Source organism: Oncorhynchus gorbuscha, linkage group LG16 (genome assembly GCF_021184085.1).
Source record: "Oncorhynchus gorbuscha isolate QuinsamMale2020 ecotype Even-year linkage group LG16, OgorEven_v1.0, whole genome shotgun sequence".
Classification (NCBI taxonomy): domain Eukaryota; kingdom Metazoa; phylum Chordata; class Actinopteri; order Salmoniformes; family Salmonidae; genus Oncorhynchus; species Oncorhynchus gorbuscha.
This window is the reverse complement of record NC_060188.1, coordinates 76,859,600-76,874,720: the sequence shown is the minus strand read 5'-3', so window position 1 is coordinate 76,874,720 and position 15,121 is coordinate 76,859,600. Positions and strand designations below refer to the sequence as shown.

General features: G+C 40.1%; 1 protein-coding gene across 2 annotated transcripts in view; it reads right to left on the bottom strand.

Annotated features, from left to right (window-relative positions):
* LOC124000234 (melanopsin-B-like) overlaps positions 1-15,121 on the bottom strand; it is a 35,738-nt gene that overhangs the window by 7,485 nt on the left and 13,132 nt on the right. For both annotated transcript variants that reach the window (XM_046306455.1, XM_046306456.1), the window contains exons 3-6: positions 8,074-8,207; positions 7,650-7,853; positions 7,074-7,245; positions 1,004-1,165 (exon numbers count right to left, since the gene is read on the bottom strand). In XM_046306455.1, coding sequence (XP_046162411.1) covers positions 1,004-1,165; positions 7,074-7,245; positions 7,650-7,853; positions 8,074-8,207 — 672 coding nt within the window. The remainder of the gene's footprint in view (positions 1-1,003; positions 1,166-7,073; positions 7,246-7,649; positions 7,854-8,073; positions 8,208-15,121) is intronic.

Here is a 15,121-nt window from a genome sequence, read left to right as displayed (position 1 = left end):
TCACGGAACGGTTCCGGTAAGTGCTGAAGCGCGTAACGCGTAAAAATCATCTGTCCTCTGTTGCAACACTCACTACCAAGTTCCAAACTGCTTCTGGAAGCAATGTCAGCACAAGAACTATTCATGAAATTGGTTTCTATGGCCAAGCTGCCACACACAAGATTAAGATCACCATACAGTTCACTGCCATTGGACTCTGGAGCAGTAGAAACGTGTTCTCTGGAGTGATGAATCATGCTTCACCATCTGGCTGTCCGATGGACGAATCTGAGTTTTGCGGATGCCAGGAGAACGCTAGCCTGTCCGAATGCATAGTGCCAACTGTAAAGTTTGGTGGAGTAGGAATAATGGTCTGGGGCTGTTTTTCATGATTAGGGCTAGGCAATTTATTTCCAGTGAAGGGAAATCTTAATGCAACAGAATAAAATGACATTCTAGATGACTCTGTGCTTCCAACTTTGTGACAACAGTTTGGGGAAGGGCCTGAACAAAGCGAGGTCCAAACAGAAATGGTTTGTTGAGATCGGTATGGAAGAACATGTCTGGCCTCCACAGAGCCCCATCGAACACCTTTGGGATTAATGGAAACACTGACTGCGAGCCAGGCCTAATCGCCCAACATCAGTGCCCAATCTCACTAATGCTCTTGTGGCTGAATGGAAGTAAGTCTCGCAGCAATGTTCCAACATCTAATGGAAAGTCTTCCCAGAAGAGTGGAGGCTGTTATAGCAGCGAAGGGGGGACAAACTCCATATTAATGCCCATGACTTTGGAATGAGATGTTCAACAGAAGGCGTCAAACATACTTTTGGCCATGTAGTGTAGATCTTTGCGCGTAATTCATAAAGTTTTTCAGAGTACGAGTGCTGATCAAGGATCAGTTCCCCATGTATCCATGTAATCTTATTCAAAATGATCTAAAAACAGGATAAACTTATCCTAGTTCAGCAATTCTACTGAAACACTTTATGAATATGGGAACTGAACCCCACTCTATAGTTACCCAGCCCAGGCGATGAGGGTGACGCAGGCGTAGGGAGACCAGGACATCACATAGACGATGATGACCACAAAGGCGATCTTGGCCAGCTTCCACTCTGTCTTTATGGACTGCTGCTGGATGAGGGTGGACTTCCTCACCTGACTGCCCAGTTTCTCCATGTCTCTGTGGGCAATGGAGAGGGGATCGAGAAAATGTCAGAGGAAGACAGAGTCATAGGGCCCCATCATCTGGATGTGTGTTTGATTGTGTGTGTGTGCATATGAGTGTGTGTGTGTTTGATTGTGTGCGTGTGATAGTGGAGTGGTAACGCGCATGCAAGCAGTTGCTCCCGATGCCACTTGCATACATTGCAGCGTCCACCGAAAGGCTCTGCCAAGGGAATGCCTGACAGCTTGAAAGACGTTTAAAACACTACAGTGAAAATGGTTAACTTTGTTAACTTCTTATGGCTGGGGGCAGTATTGAGTAGCTTGAATGAATAAGGTGCCCAGAGGTGCCAGAGTAAACTGCCTGCTCCTCAGTCCCAGTTGCTAATATATGCATATTATTAGTATATTTGGATAGCAAACACTCTGAAGTTTCTAAAACTGTTTGAATGATGTCTGTGAGTATAACAGCACTCATATGGCAGGCAAAAACCTGAGGAAAAATCCAACCAGGAAGTGGGAAATCTAAGGTTGGTCGATTTTCAACTCAGCCCCTATTAAAGATACAGTGGGATATTGGTCATGTTGCACTTCCTACGGTTTCCACTAGATGTCAACCATCTTTAGAAACTTGTTTGAGGCTTCTACTGTGAAGGGGGGCTGAATGAGAGGGGAATGAGTCAGAGGTCTGCTAGCAGCCACGAGCTGGTCACGCACGCATTCACATGAGAGGTAGCTCCCGTTCCAATGCTTTCCTGAAGACAAATTCGAATTCTCCAGTTGGAACATTATTGAAGTTAAACACGTCATAAAGATTGATTCTATACATCGTTTGACGTGTTTCTACGGACTGTAACAGAATTTTTGACATGTTGTCTGCAACTAGTGAATGCGCTTCTTGAGTTTTGATTTGTATTTCAAACGGGATAACAAAAGTAGCTATTTGGACATAAATGATGGACATTATCAAACAAATCAAACATTTATTGTGGAACTGGGATTCCTGGGAGTGCATTCTGATGAAGATCGTCAAAGGTAAGTGAATATTTATAATGTTATTTCTGACTTCTGTTGACTGCACAATATGGGGGATATCTTTTTGGCTTGTTGGGTCTCTGAGCGCCGTACTCAGATTATTGCATGGTTTGCTTTTTCCGTAAATCTTTTTTGAAATCTGACACAGCGGTTGCATTAAGGAGAAGTTTATATATGTATAACACTTGTATTTTCATCAACATTTATAATGAGTATTTCTGTAAATTGATGTGGCTCTCTGCAAAATAACCGGATGTTTTTGGAACTACTGAACAACGCGCCAACGTATACTGAGATTTGTTTTATATAAATATGCACTTTATCGAACAAAACATACATGTATTGTGTAACATGAAGTCCTATGAGTGTCATCTGATGAAGATCATCAAAGGTTAGAGATTAATTCTCTCTCTATTTCTGATTTTTGTGACTCCACTCTTTGGCTGGAAAAAGGACTGTGTTTTTCTGTGACTTGGCTCTGACCTAACATAATCGTTTGTTGTGCTTTCGCTGTAAAGCCTATTTGAAATCGGACACTGTGGTGGGATTAACAACAATATTACCTTTGAAATGGTATAAGATATATGTCTGTTTGAGGAATTTTGATTATGAGATTTCTGTTGTTCTGAATTTGGCGCCCTGCACTTTCACTGGCTTCTGTCATATTGATCCCGTTAACGGGATCTCAGCCCTAATTAAAGCAATGTCCCTGAACTCTCATGTATTTTCTGCATTATGCAATGATATGGTTTTATGAAATGATATGGACATACAGAAGTGTGCTGGTTATCAAGGGACAAAGTATTAAGTATAACTAAGTTTTTTCTTTACTGACCATCATTTTCACTTCTCTGACCACTTGTATGATGACGAGTTTCTCACACGACTGGCCTATCTGGGAGATGTTTCTCTCGCCTGAATGATCTGAATCCAGGATTACAGGGACTCTCCGCAACTATAGTCAATGTGACTGAACAAAATTGAGGCAAAGATTTAGAAATTGGAGCTCTTCTCTGTCTGCATTAACAAGGACAACACACAGGTCTTTCCATCATTGTAAAAATGTTTGTGTGCAAATGACCTCAAGCTCACGCCCCTGTGACTAGGGTGGCCATTCTAGTTTCTTTGTTTCTATATTTTCTGGTTCTATGTTTTGGCCAGGTATGGTTCTCAATCAGGGACAACTATCGTTGTCTCTGATTGGGAATCATACATAGGCAGCCTGTTTTTCCACCTTAGTTGTGGGTAGTTGACTTTGTTAGTGGCCTGTATAGCCCTAGTAAGCTTCACGTTCGTTTTGTTGTTTCTTGTTTTTGTTGGCGACATTCTTAATAAAAGGAAATGTACCCTCACCACACTGCACCATGGACCGGTCCCTGACCCTGATTTAATAAAATTTGGGCCCATATTGAACTTTTCTAAGACTGAAAACAGAAAGATCCACTCCATCCTGTCAAACGCCTTCTCAGCATCCAGTGAGGCCAGCAGGACAGGGGTCTTCTGTGCGTTTAAAAATATCAAAAAGACTAGGAATGTTATCAGAAGAGTATCTGTCTCTAATACATCCAGTTTGGTCGGCTTTTATTATTTTGGGAAGAAGAGTGTTTAGTCTTTTGGTGAGCAATTTGGTAATTATTTTATAGTCGAAATCCAACAAGCTTATGGGCCAGGCCGGAAGGACGAGCAGGATAGGGGGTCCTTGTCATTTTTGCGCAAAACTGTAATGCGAGCTGTGTGCATTGAGTCTGGGAGAACTCAGTTTTTGTAAAAATCCTCCAGCATTGTAGAACTCTCTGGGGAATCCATCTGGGCCCGGGGACTTATTAGGTGGCGTGGAGCTAATTTCCTACAGGATCTCCTCAGGAGTGAAGGGGGAGTTGAGATCTTCTTTGTCGGTCTCTGATAGTTTAGGTAGCGAGATTCCCTCTAGGAAAGATTGGAGTTCTGCCTCCGTGTGTAGTGCCTTGCGGTCAGAGGCCGAGCAGTTTTTATAACAATCGGAAATCTGTATATATATATATATTTTTTTTTTAAATGTATTATTATTGTTTATTTTATTTTTTTTGACATTTATTTAACTAGGCACGTTAGTTAAGAACACTCTCTTATTTTCAATGACGGCCTAGGAACGGTGGGTTAATTGTCTCGTTCACGGGCAGAACGACAGATTTTCACCCTGTCAGCTCGGGGGATCCAATCTTGCAACCTTACAGTTAACGCCGCAGCCCGTCTGGTGTTCAACCTTCCCAAGCTCTCTCACGTCACCCCGCTCCTCCGTTCTCTCCACTGGCTTCCAGTTGAAGCTCGCATCCGCTACAAGACCATGGTGCATGCCTACGGAGCTGTGAGGGGAACGGCACCTCAGTACCTCCAGGCTCTGATCAGGCCCTACACCCAAACAAGGGCACTGCGTTCATCCACCTCTGGCCTGCTCGCCTCCCTACCACTGAGGAAGTACAGTTCCCGCTCAGCCCAGTCAAAACTGTTCGCTGCTCTGGCCCCCCAATGGTGGAACAAACTCCCTCACGACGCCAGGACAGCGGAGTCAATCACCACCTTCCGGAGACACCTGAAACCCCACCTCTTTAAGGAATACCTAGGATAGGATAAGTATTCCCTCCCCCCTTAAGATTTAGATGCACTATTGTAAAGTGACTGTTCCACTGGATGTCATAAGGTGAATGCACCAATTTGTAAGTCGCTCTGGATAAGAGCGTCTGCTAAATGACTTAAATGTAATGTAAATGTAACTAGTGCAACGCAATAATGACCTGCCTCTCTCTCGTTGCACTCCACAAGGAGACTGCCTGTTACACAAATGCAGTAAGCCAAGGTAAGTTGCTAGCTAGCTTTAAACTTATCTTATAAAAAACAATCATAATCACTAGTTAACTACACATGGTTGTTGATATTACTAGATATTATCTAGCGTGTCCTGCGTTGTATATAATCTGACTGAGCATACAAGCATCTAAGTATCTGACTGAGTGGTGGTAGGCAGAAGCAGGCGCGTAAACATTAATTCAAACAGCACTTTCGGGCGTTTTGCCAGCAGCTCTTCGTTGTGTGTCAAGCATTGTGCTGTTTATGACTTCAAGCCTATCAACTCCCGAGATGAGGCTGGTGTAACCAAAATGAAGTGGCTAGCTAGTTAGCGCGCGCTAATAGCGTTTCAAACGTCACTCGCTCTGAGCCTTCTAGTCATTGTTCCCCTTGCTCTGCATTTTTAACGCTGCTTCAATGGTGGCTGTTGTCGTTGTGTTGTTGGTTCGAGCCCAGGGAGGAGCAAGGAGACGTTAGCTTTCTTACATAGCACATATTGCACTTTTACTTTCTTCTCAAACACTTTGTTTTTGCATTATTTAAACCAAATTGAACATGTTTCATTATTTACTGGAGGGTAACTTGATTTTATTGAAGTATTATATTAAATTAAAATAAGTGTTCATTCAGTATTGTTGTAATTGTCATTATTACAAATACATTGTAAAAAATTGTCCGATTAATCGGTATCGGGTTTTTTTTTGGCCCTCCAATAATCGGTATCGGTATCGGCGTTGAAGAATCATAATCGGTCGACCTCTACTACAGTCCCTGGTCGAATCCAGGCTGTATCACATCCGGACGTGATTGGGAGTCCCATAAGGCGGCGCACAATTGGCCCAGCGTCGTCCGGCTTTGGCCGAGGTAGGCCGAGGTAGGCCTGGTGCTAGAGGGCGCACTACAGCTGGAGGTTGAATTTTTGGGACCATAAAAAGTTTGGGAACCACAGCTCTACAGAATCGGCGGGTCCCCCACGGTATGGCTGAGCTAATATAATAGCATGAGGTTGGAAGTAACAAGAACATTTTCCAGGACAAAGACATACAGTTGAAGTAGGAAGTTTACATACACCTTAGCCAAATACATTTAAACTCAGTTTTTCACAATTCCTGACATTTAATCTTAGTTCAAATTCCCTGTCTTAGTTCAGTTAGGATCACCACTTTATTTTAAGAATGTGAAATGTCAGAATAATAGCCTATCAGAAACTTCTATAGCCATGACATACTTTTCTGGAATTTTCCAAGCTATTTAAAGACACAGTCAACTTAGTGTATGTAAACTTCTGAACCACTGGAATTGTAATACAGTGAATAATAAGTGAAATTATCTGTCTGTGAACAATTGTTGGAAATATTACTTGTGTCATGCTCAAAACTTGCCAAAACTATAGTTTGTTAACAAGAAATTTGTGGAGTGGTTGAAAAACGAGTTTTAATGACTCCAACCTAAGTGTATGTAAACTTCAGACTGGAACTCTATCTGATATTGGCAGAAAAATTAACAAGAATTTAAGCTAACTGTACTGTAATTTACATTAGCTATTACAGTGAAAGAATACCATGCTATTGTTTGAGGAAAGTGCACAGTCATGAACTTGAAAAGTTATTAATAAACCAATTAGGCACATTTGGGCAGTCTTGATACAACGTTTTGAACAGAAATGCAATGTTTCATTGGATCAGTCTAAGATGTTGCACATACACTGCTGCCAACCAGTGGCCAAAATCTAAATTGCGCCTGGGCTGTATTAATACATTATGGACTTTCTCTTGCATTTCAAAGATTACGGTACAAAAAAATACAAAAAAGCGCATGTTTTTTTTTGTATTATCTTTTACCAGATCTAATGTGTTATATTATACTACATTCATTTTACATTTCCACAAACTTAAAAGTGTTAAGCATATGCTTGCTTCAAGTCCTGAGCTACAGGCAATTGTAGGCGAAAATTGAAAAAAAGGGGCAGATCCTTAAGAGGTTTTTAAGGTATTTTACTTTTACTCAAGCTTGACAAGTGAGTACTTTTTCCACCACTGCATGGTTGTGTGAATGTATCATCTTACCTACTGGCAGTGCGTATGGCCAGGAACATGCAGAGGTAGCAGTAGGAGATGATGCCCAGTGGGATGAAGAACACAAAGATGCATAGCATGAGAGTGTAACTCCTATTGGCTGGTGTGGAGGTCACATAATCCCACGTACAGGAGGTCATCAGGCCCTCAGGGATATAAGAACCTGGTGAGGGGCAATGGGTTAATATTAGTGTTGGTGTTGGGGTTAAGGTTAGGGTTCCAGTTGGGGTTGGGGTTAGGGTTAGGGTTAGGGTTGGGATTAAGGCTACGGTCAGGGTAAGTGTCAGGGTTGGAGATCAGGTGTTTGAGAAAGAGAGAGGAGATTATTGTATCTGCAGAGAAACAAAGACAAGTGATGGGAAGTGAGAGCGTTGTAGAGATAAGATAAAAGGATGGTAGTCTGGTCCGAGATCTGTTTGGACTCTCGCCAACTCTAATAGTGTCATTGTCTAGCAAATGTGTGATTGTCTAGCACATGGAATGACTATTCCCTAACACATTGGCAAGAGAGCAGAAACAGTCAGAAAACTGGCACCCAAAAGGATGGCGCTAGTGGAGGGAACTCACTCCAGCCAAAGAGAGGCGCCAGGCTCCAGGCCAGCGAGTAGAGCCAGACTATGATGATGACAACGGAGGTGCGGCGTTTAGAGGTCCAGTGGAGGGCCTGTAGGGGCTTGGTGATGACGATGTAGCGGTCAATGGAGATAGCCAGCAGGTTGATCATGGAGGTGATCCCGAATAAGGCCCCACAGAAGGCGTACATCTTACAGCCTGTACAGAAATCATTTAGAGATCTTACAATCTGAGTAATCTCACAGGATAGAACATTTGTGATGCAAGGAGATGGAATTTCCACATAATTCATTTGCATTTTTTGTTCAGCATGGATAGCGTAATTCAGCTCCAAATACCAAAGTAGCTGAAGCTTTCCATTAAGACTACTGATTTGATGCATTATTTTACCAAAGTTATGGGATGAAGGTAAAAGTACCTGTTTCTCCAAAAACCCACTCCTTGTAGAGACAGTTGACAAAGAAGATAGGGGACTGTGTGATGGCCATGAGGAAGTCACTCACTGCCAGATTCATGATGAAATAGTTGGGAGGAGTCCGGAGCTTCTTGTTACTGAAATACAGAAGAAATATACAGTGTTTATGTTAAAAAAAAATAGATTCATTGTTATTAGCTTACTACTCACTTAAGATTTGACCTTGATCTTTATCTCTAAAGCTTTAGCATTATAACAGAATAGCTTCTATCCAGATAATGAAGTAAAGATTAGGTCAGAAGGCAAGGATGCGATGCTGTACTTTCACATTAGTCAAAAAGTGAAACCACTGGAACACTCAGTTTGCTAACTACCTCGTGATCACACTCCCCTCTGTGATTTGAATTCCTTAAAGTGAATGCATCTCACTCTCTGCCAACCATTCTAATTTAGGATGTAGAGTCTGAGTGGGTGAATTATCATTACATGAATTCATGACTGTTATTACAGTTCAGTTGTCCATTAATCCCACCACAAACCAACATTCAGCATAAGTAATGCTCAGTGATCCGCCCTCACCTGCTGACAACCAGCCACCTCCCCAGCCCCCTCCTCCTCCTCACCATACCAATCACTTGCTCTCGCCTCGCCCTGAGTCAATACACTCACCATTATCCCTCCTAGCAGCAGAGGTCATCCCCTACCTAGAAATACCTCCTGTTTTCCAAGAAACTAGACTGGCTCACAGCATCAGGGGAAATCAGACCGGCCCAATACAATTACAGAGAGTCAATTCAAGTTACTATTTCAAGTAATTTCCAATGGCATGAAAATATCCCCTGACTTTGCTTGTGAGTGAATGAATGGATGAGTGGGCGGTAGGGTAGCCTAGTGGTTAGAGCGGTGGACTTGTAACCGGAAGGTTGCAAGTTCAAACCCCAGAGCTGACAAGGTACAAATCTGCCAGGCAGTTAAATAACTGTTCCTAGGCAGTCAATGAAAGTAAGAATTTGTTCTTAACTGACTTGCCTAGTTAAATAAAGGTAAAATAAAAATACAAATAAAAGTGAGTGCCCTCTGCCCTCCCCACTGTGAACATGGCCTGATTTCTGTGTGTTTTGTGCTAAATAATGTTAATAACGTTTAGATAGAGAAGTGACATGTTGGATTAGTGGAGAGTGGCGCATTGTTGCCAGCTTCAGTAGGAGGAAGCAATGTCACCATGCTCTCAGGTGGATTTGATTTGCACAAATCAAAGAGGAGATGTGATTCAATGGTCTCCAGGCGTCTCTCTGAGATCCTTAAGTAAACACGAAGGACTCCACGGCCCATGGAGCTCTCACGCATTACTAACAGAGAGGAGAGGATGAGGAGGAGAGGGTGGTAATGAAGAAAATGATTAAGAAGAGAGGACGGAGAAAGTAAGGTAGTGGGAAAGATAATGAGGAGAAGAAGGACTTTAGAAGGTGTTTTGTGTTTAGTGACAGAACGCCTGAGCAGGTTTAATCTGTGTCCAGGAAACCAGCCCACAGTGCTCCTCACATTGAACCATCTAGTAAATGTACAGTAACAGAATGTGTCTCCACATCACCAGCACTCTAACCACTGACCCAGATGGGAACCATTAGGGGAAATCACAGAATGTGCTGAGCCAACATAGGGACTCAGGATGAGCCAATCTATGGTCAGATTGGTAGTCAATCTGCACGCTACTCCCATGCTGGGTCTGTTTATGGTGGTGGAGGTCAGAGCTCATGCCTGATTCCGCCAAGCTGAGTAAACGTAGTTGGAAATCAGACTTTTGTAGAAAATCACTTCCTATTATGCTACTTCTCTGAATGCCATTTTGAGACTAATTTATAGACATGCCAGATAGGGAGGGAAAGGAACATATATATTAAGTGTACACAAACTCATTTTCACGTGCCTGGAGTTGATGTTATTGCAAACCATAATAAGTATCTGGAGCCCTTTTCACTTAATCTTTAACAACAACTATAGCAACGATGACCGCAAAATGATTCCCCTTTGAAATGACAAAAACGTATTCTTAAAGGGATACTTTCTCCAGAGTCAGATGTTTCTGTGTCAATCCACCATGAAGGAAGTTAAAGGTAGTTTCACAAGCCAATGCTAACTAGCGTTAGCACAATGACTGAAGGTCTATGGGTATCTACTAGCATGCTAAAATCCTGAAGTATCCCTTTAAACACAGAGGCCTTTTAAATGTGTAAGTTAAAAAGATACATACAGGACTGTATATGGAGTTAAACACCCTGTTCACACAGAGCTGTCTTTGATTGCTGTCATACATAACGTGTGCAATTCTTCCTGCGCACTGGACAAATCTGTGTCAGTGAGCATTAAAAAGCTGATGCCTCCCACGCTTTCTGCTTTGATGTGAAATGTCAAACAATTGCCTTTGCACATGCACACACATCATCACAGGGTAGCATATGGTCCAAGTTAATTAAGCTCAAATATTCACTGAGTTTGGAATTGTTATGTCATGATAGCACTGGTACTGAAGCATTTTATTACTTTTATCATGACGATTAGATAATATTATCATAAAACAAACATTACTAAAACAGGTGTAAGGTGATATAATTTAAATCTGCACCATTTGCATTTAGGCTTAAAAGACATCCTTGTGTTTCTATAGTAAAGTTATAATACAGTGTGTGGATTGTGTTTCTATAGTATAGTTATAACACAGTGTGTGGATTGTGTTTCTATAGTAAAGTTATAACACAGTGTGTGGATTGTGTTTCTATAGTAAAGTTATAACACAGTGTGTGGATTGTGTTTCTATAGTATAGTTATAACACAGTGTGTGGATTGTGTTTCTATAGTAAAGTTATAACAGTGTGTTTGGATTGTGTTTCTATAGTATAGTTATAACACAGTGTGTGTGGATTGTGTTTCTATAGTAAAGTTATAACAGTGTGTTTGGATTGTGTTTCTATAGTATAGTTATAACACAGTGTGTGGATTGTGTTTCTATAGTAAAGTTATAACACAGTGTGTTTTGGATTGTGTTTCTATAGTATAGTTATAACACAGTGTGTGGATTGTGTTTCTATAGTAAAGTTATAACACAGTGTGTTTTGGATTGTGTTTCTATAGTATAGTTATAACACAGTGTGTGGATTGTGTTTCTATAGTAAAGTTATAACACAGTGTGTTTTGGATTGTGTTTCTATAGTAAAGTTATAACACAGTGTGTTTTGGATTGTGTTTCTATAGTATAGTTATAACACAGTGTGTGGATTGTGTTTCTATAGTATAGTTATAACAGTGTGTGGATTGTGCTTCTATAGTATAGTTATAACACAGTGTGTGGATTGTGTTTCTATAGTATAGTTATAACACAGTGTGTCTTGGATTGTGTTTCTATAGTATAGTTATAACACAGTGTGTGGATTGTGTTTCTATAGTATAGTTATAACACAGTGTGTGGATTGTGTTTCTATAGTATAGTTATAACACAGTGTGTCTTGGATTGTGTTTCTATAGTATAGTTATAACACAGTGTGTTTTGGATTGTGTTTCTATAGTATAGTTATAACACAGTGTGTTTTGGATTGTGTTTCTATAGTAAAGTTATAACACAGTGTGTTTTGGATTGTGTTTCTATATTATAGTTATAACACAGTGTGTTTTGGATTGTGTTTCTATAGTATAGTTATAACACAGTGTGTTTTGGATTGTGTTTCTATAGTAAAGTTATAACACAGTGTGTTTTGGATTGTGTTTCTATAGTATAGTTATAACACAGTGTGTGTGGATTGTGTTTCTATAGTATAGTTATAACACCGTGTGTTTTGGATTGTGTTTCTATAGTATAGTTATAACACAGTGTGTTTTGGATTGTGTTTCTATAGTATAGTTATAACACAGTGTGTGGATTGTGTTTCTATAGTATAGTTATAACACAGTGTGTGTGGATTGTGTTTCTATAGTATAGTTATAACAGTGTGTGGATTGTGTTTCTATAGTATAGTTATAACACAGTGTGTTTGGATTGTGTTTCTACAGTAAAGTTATAACACAGTGTGTGGATTGTGTTTCTATAGTAAAGTTATAACACAGTGTGTTTTGGATTGTGTTTCTATAGTATAGTTATAACACAGTGTGTGGATTGTGTTTCTATAGTATAGTTATAGCACAGTGTGTGGATTGTATTTCTATAGTATAGTTATAACACAGTGTGTGGATTGTGTTTCTATAGTATAGTTATAACACAGTGTGTGGATTGTGTTTCTATAGTATAGTTATAACACAGTGTGTGGATTGTATTTCTATAGTATAGTTATAACACAGTGTGTGGATTGTGTTTCTATAGTATAGTTATAGCACAGTGTGTGGATTGTGTTTCTATAGTATAGTTATAACACAGTGTGTGGATTGTGTTTCTATAGTATAGTTATAGCACAGTGTGTGGATTGTATTTCTATAGTATAGTTATAACACAGTGTGTGGATTGTGTTTCTATAGTATAGTTATAACACAGTGTGTGGATTGTGTTTCTATAGTATAGTTATAACACAGTGTGTGGATTGTGTTTCTATAGTATAGTTATAACACAGTGTGTGGATTGTATTTCTATAGTATAGTTATAACACAGTGTGTGTGGATTGTGTTTCTATAGTATAGTTATAACACAGTGTGTGGATTATGTTTCTATAGTATAGTTATAACACAGTGTGTGGATTGTGTTTCTATAGTATAGTTATAACACAGTGTGTTTGGATTGTGTTTCTATAGTATAGTTATAACACAGTGTGTGGATTGTGTTTCTATAGTATAGTTATAACACAGTGTGTGGATTGTATTTCTATAGTATAGTTATAACACAGTGTGTGGATTGTGTTTCTATAGTATAGTTATAACACAGTGTGTGTGGATTGTGTTTCTATAGTATAGTTATAACACAGTGTGTGGATTGTGTTTCTATAGTATAGTTATAACACAGTGTGTGGATTGTGTTTCTATAGTATAGTTATAACACAGTGTGTGGATTGTGTTTCTATAGTATAGTTATAACAGTGTGTTTGGATTGTGTTTATATAGTATAGTTATAATACAGTGTGTGGATTGTGTTTCTATAGTATAGTTATAACACAGTGTGTGGATTGTATTTCTATAGTATAGTTATAACACAGTGTGTGGATTGTGTTTCTATAGTATAGTTATAACACAGTGTGTTTTGGATTGTGTTTCTATAGTATAGTTATAACACAGTGTGTTTTGGATTGTGTTTCTATAGTATAGTTATAACACAGTGTGTGGATTGTGTTTCTATAGTATAGTTATAACACAGTGTGTGTGGATTGTGTTTCAATAGTAAAGTTATAACACAGTGTGTGTGGATTGTGTTTCTATAGTAAAGTTATAACACAGTGTGTGGATTGTGTTTCTATAGTATAGTTATAACACAGTGTGTGTGGATTGTGTTTCTATAGTATAGTTATAACACAGTGTGTGGATTGTGTTTCTATAGTATAGTTATAACACAGTGTGTGTGGATTGTGTTTCTATAGTATAGTTATAACACAGTGTGTGGATTGTGTTTCTATAGTATAGTTATAACACAGTGTGTGGATTGTGTTTCTATAGTATAGTTATAACACAGTGTGTGTGGATTGTGTTTCTATAGTATAGTTATAACACAGTGTGTGTGGATTGTGTTTCTATAGTATAGTTATAACACAGTGTGTGTGGATTGTATTTCTATACAATGTTTGGGGGAGGTGAAGGGTAAATATACATGTGTGGCTACAGCAGAGATTGAATGGTTGCAGGGGAGTACCGTGTCGCAGCATCAGTCAAGGATCTTCTTAATGCACAAAGCATGTCAGCAGCACACCCAGGGAACCATCTCTACTTCCGTCTCCACTGCGGTGTGGAGTGAGCCACTGACAGCTAGCGGAATAAAGCCCCTAGCTTGGATTCAGTCTTCTACCAGACAACCTAAACTGTAGTTATGTGTATAACCTTGTGAGCTCTTCCAGCTCACATAGCGCAAGGGAACAGCAAACCTGATTTCAGAAAACAAATAAAGCAACACCTCACGGCACAACGCCTCTCCCCCATGTGACCTACTATTTGTGTGTATGCACTGACGTGTATGTTAAGTGATAGATGGACGCACACACACTCTAACACACACTGTAAACACAAATTATTATTCTTTGGTTATATTGTTTTTGTGTTTCTTTAAAAAAAAAACACGTTTGTGTCGGGTCGTCTTTGTTTCTGTACTGTGTACACTGAGTGTACAAAATGTAAGGAACACCCTCCTACTTTTGCTCTTAGAATAGCCTCAATTCGTCATGCATAGACTCCACAAGGTGTCGAAAGCTTTCCACGGGTATGCTGGCCCATGTTGAAGCCAATGCTTACACAGGTGTGTAAAGTTGGCTGGATGTCCTTTGGGTGGTGGATCATTCTTGATACACAAGCAAAACAGTTGAGCATGAAAAGCCCAGCAGCTGTCACGCCTTGGTCATTATATTTTGTGTTTTTGGTATATGTTTGGGTAAGCCAGGGTGTGACATGGGTTTATATGTTGTGTTTCGTATTGGGGTTTGTAGTAATTGGGATTGTGTATGATTAGGGGTGTGTCTAGTTAGGCTTGGCTGCCTAGGGCGATTCTCAATCAGAGTCAGGTGCTTGTCGTTGTCTCTGATTGAGAACCGTATTTAGACAGCCTGACTTTCGCGTTGTATTTTGTGGGTGTTTGTTCCTCTCTCTGTGGTGTAGTCACCAGATAGGCTGTAATAGGTTTCACGTTCCGTTTGTTGTTTTTGTATTTTTGAGTTATTTCATGTACCGCTATTCCTTCATTAAAGTCATGAATAACCTACACGCTGCATTTCGGTCTGACTCTCTTCATACAACAGACGAACGACGTTACAGAAACACCCACCACTCACAGACCGAGCAGCGTGTGAACTGGCAGGAGTTAAAGGACAACGTTATGGACAGCAGAAGCATGGATTATACGACGTGGGAAGAAATCGACAGGTGGGCGGCCGACCCAGAG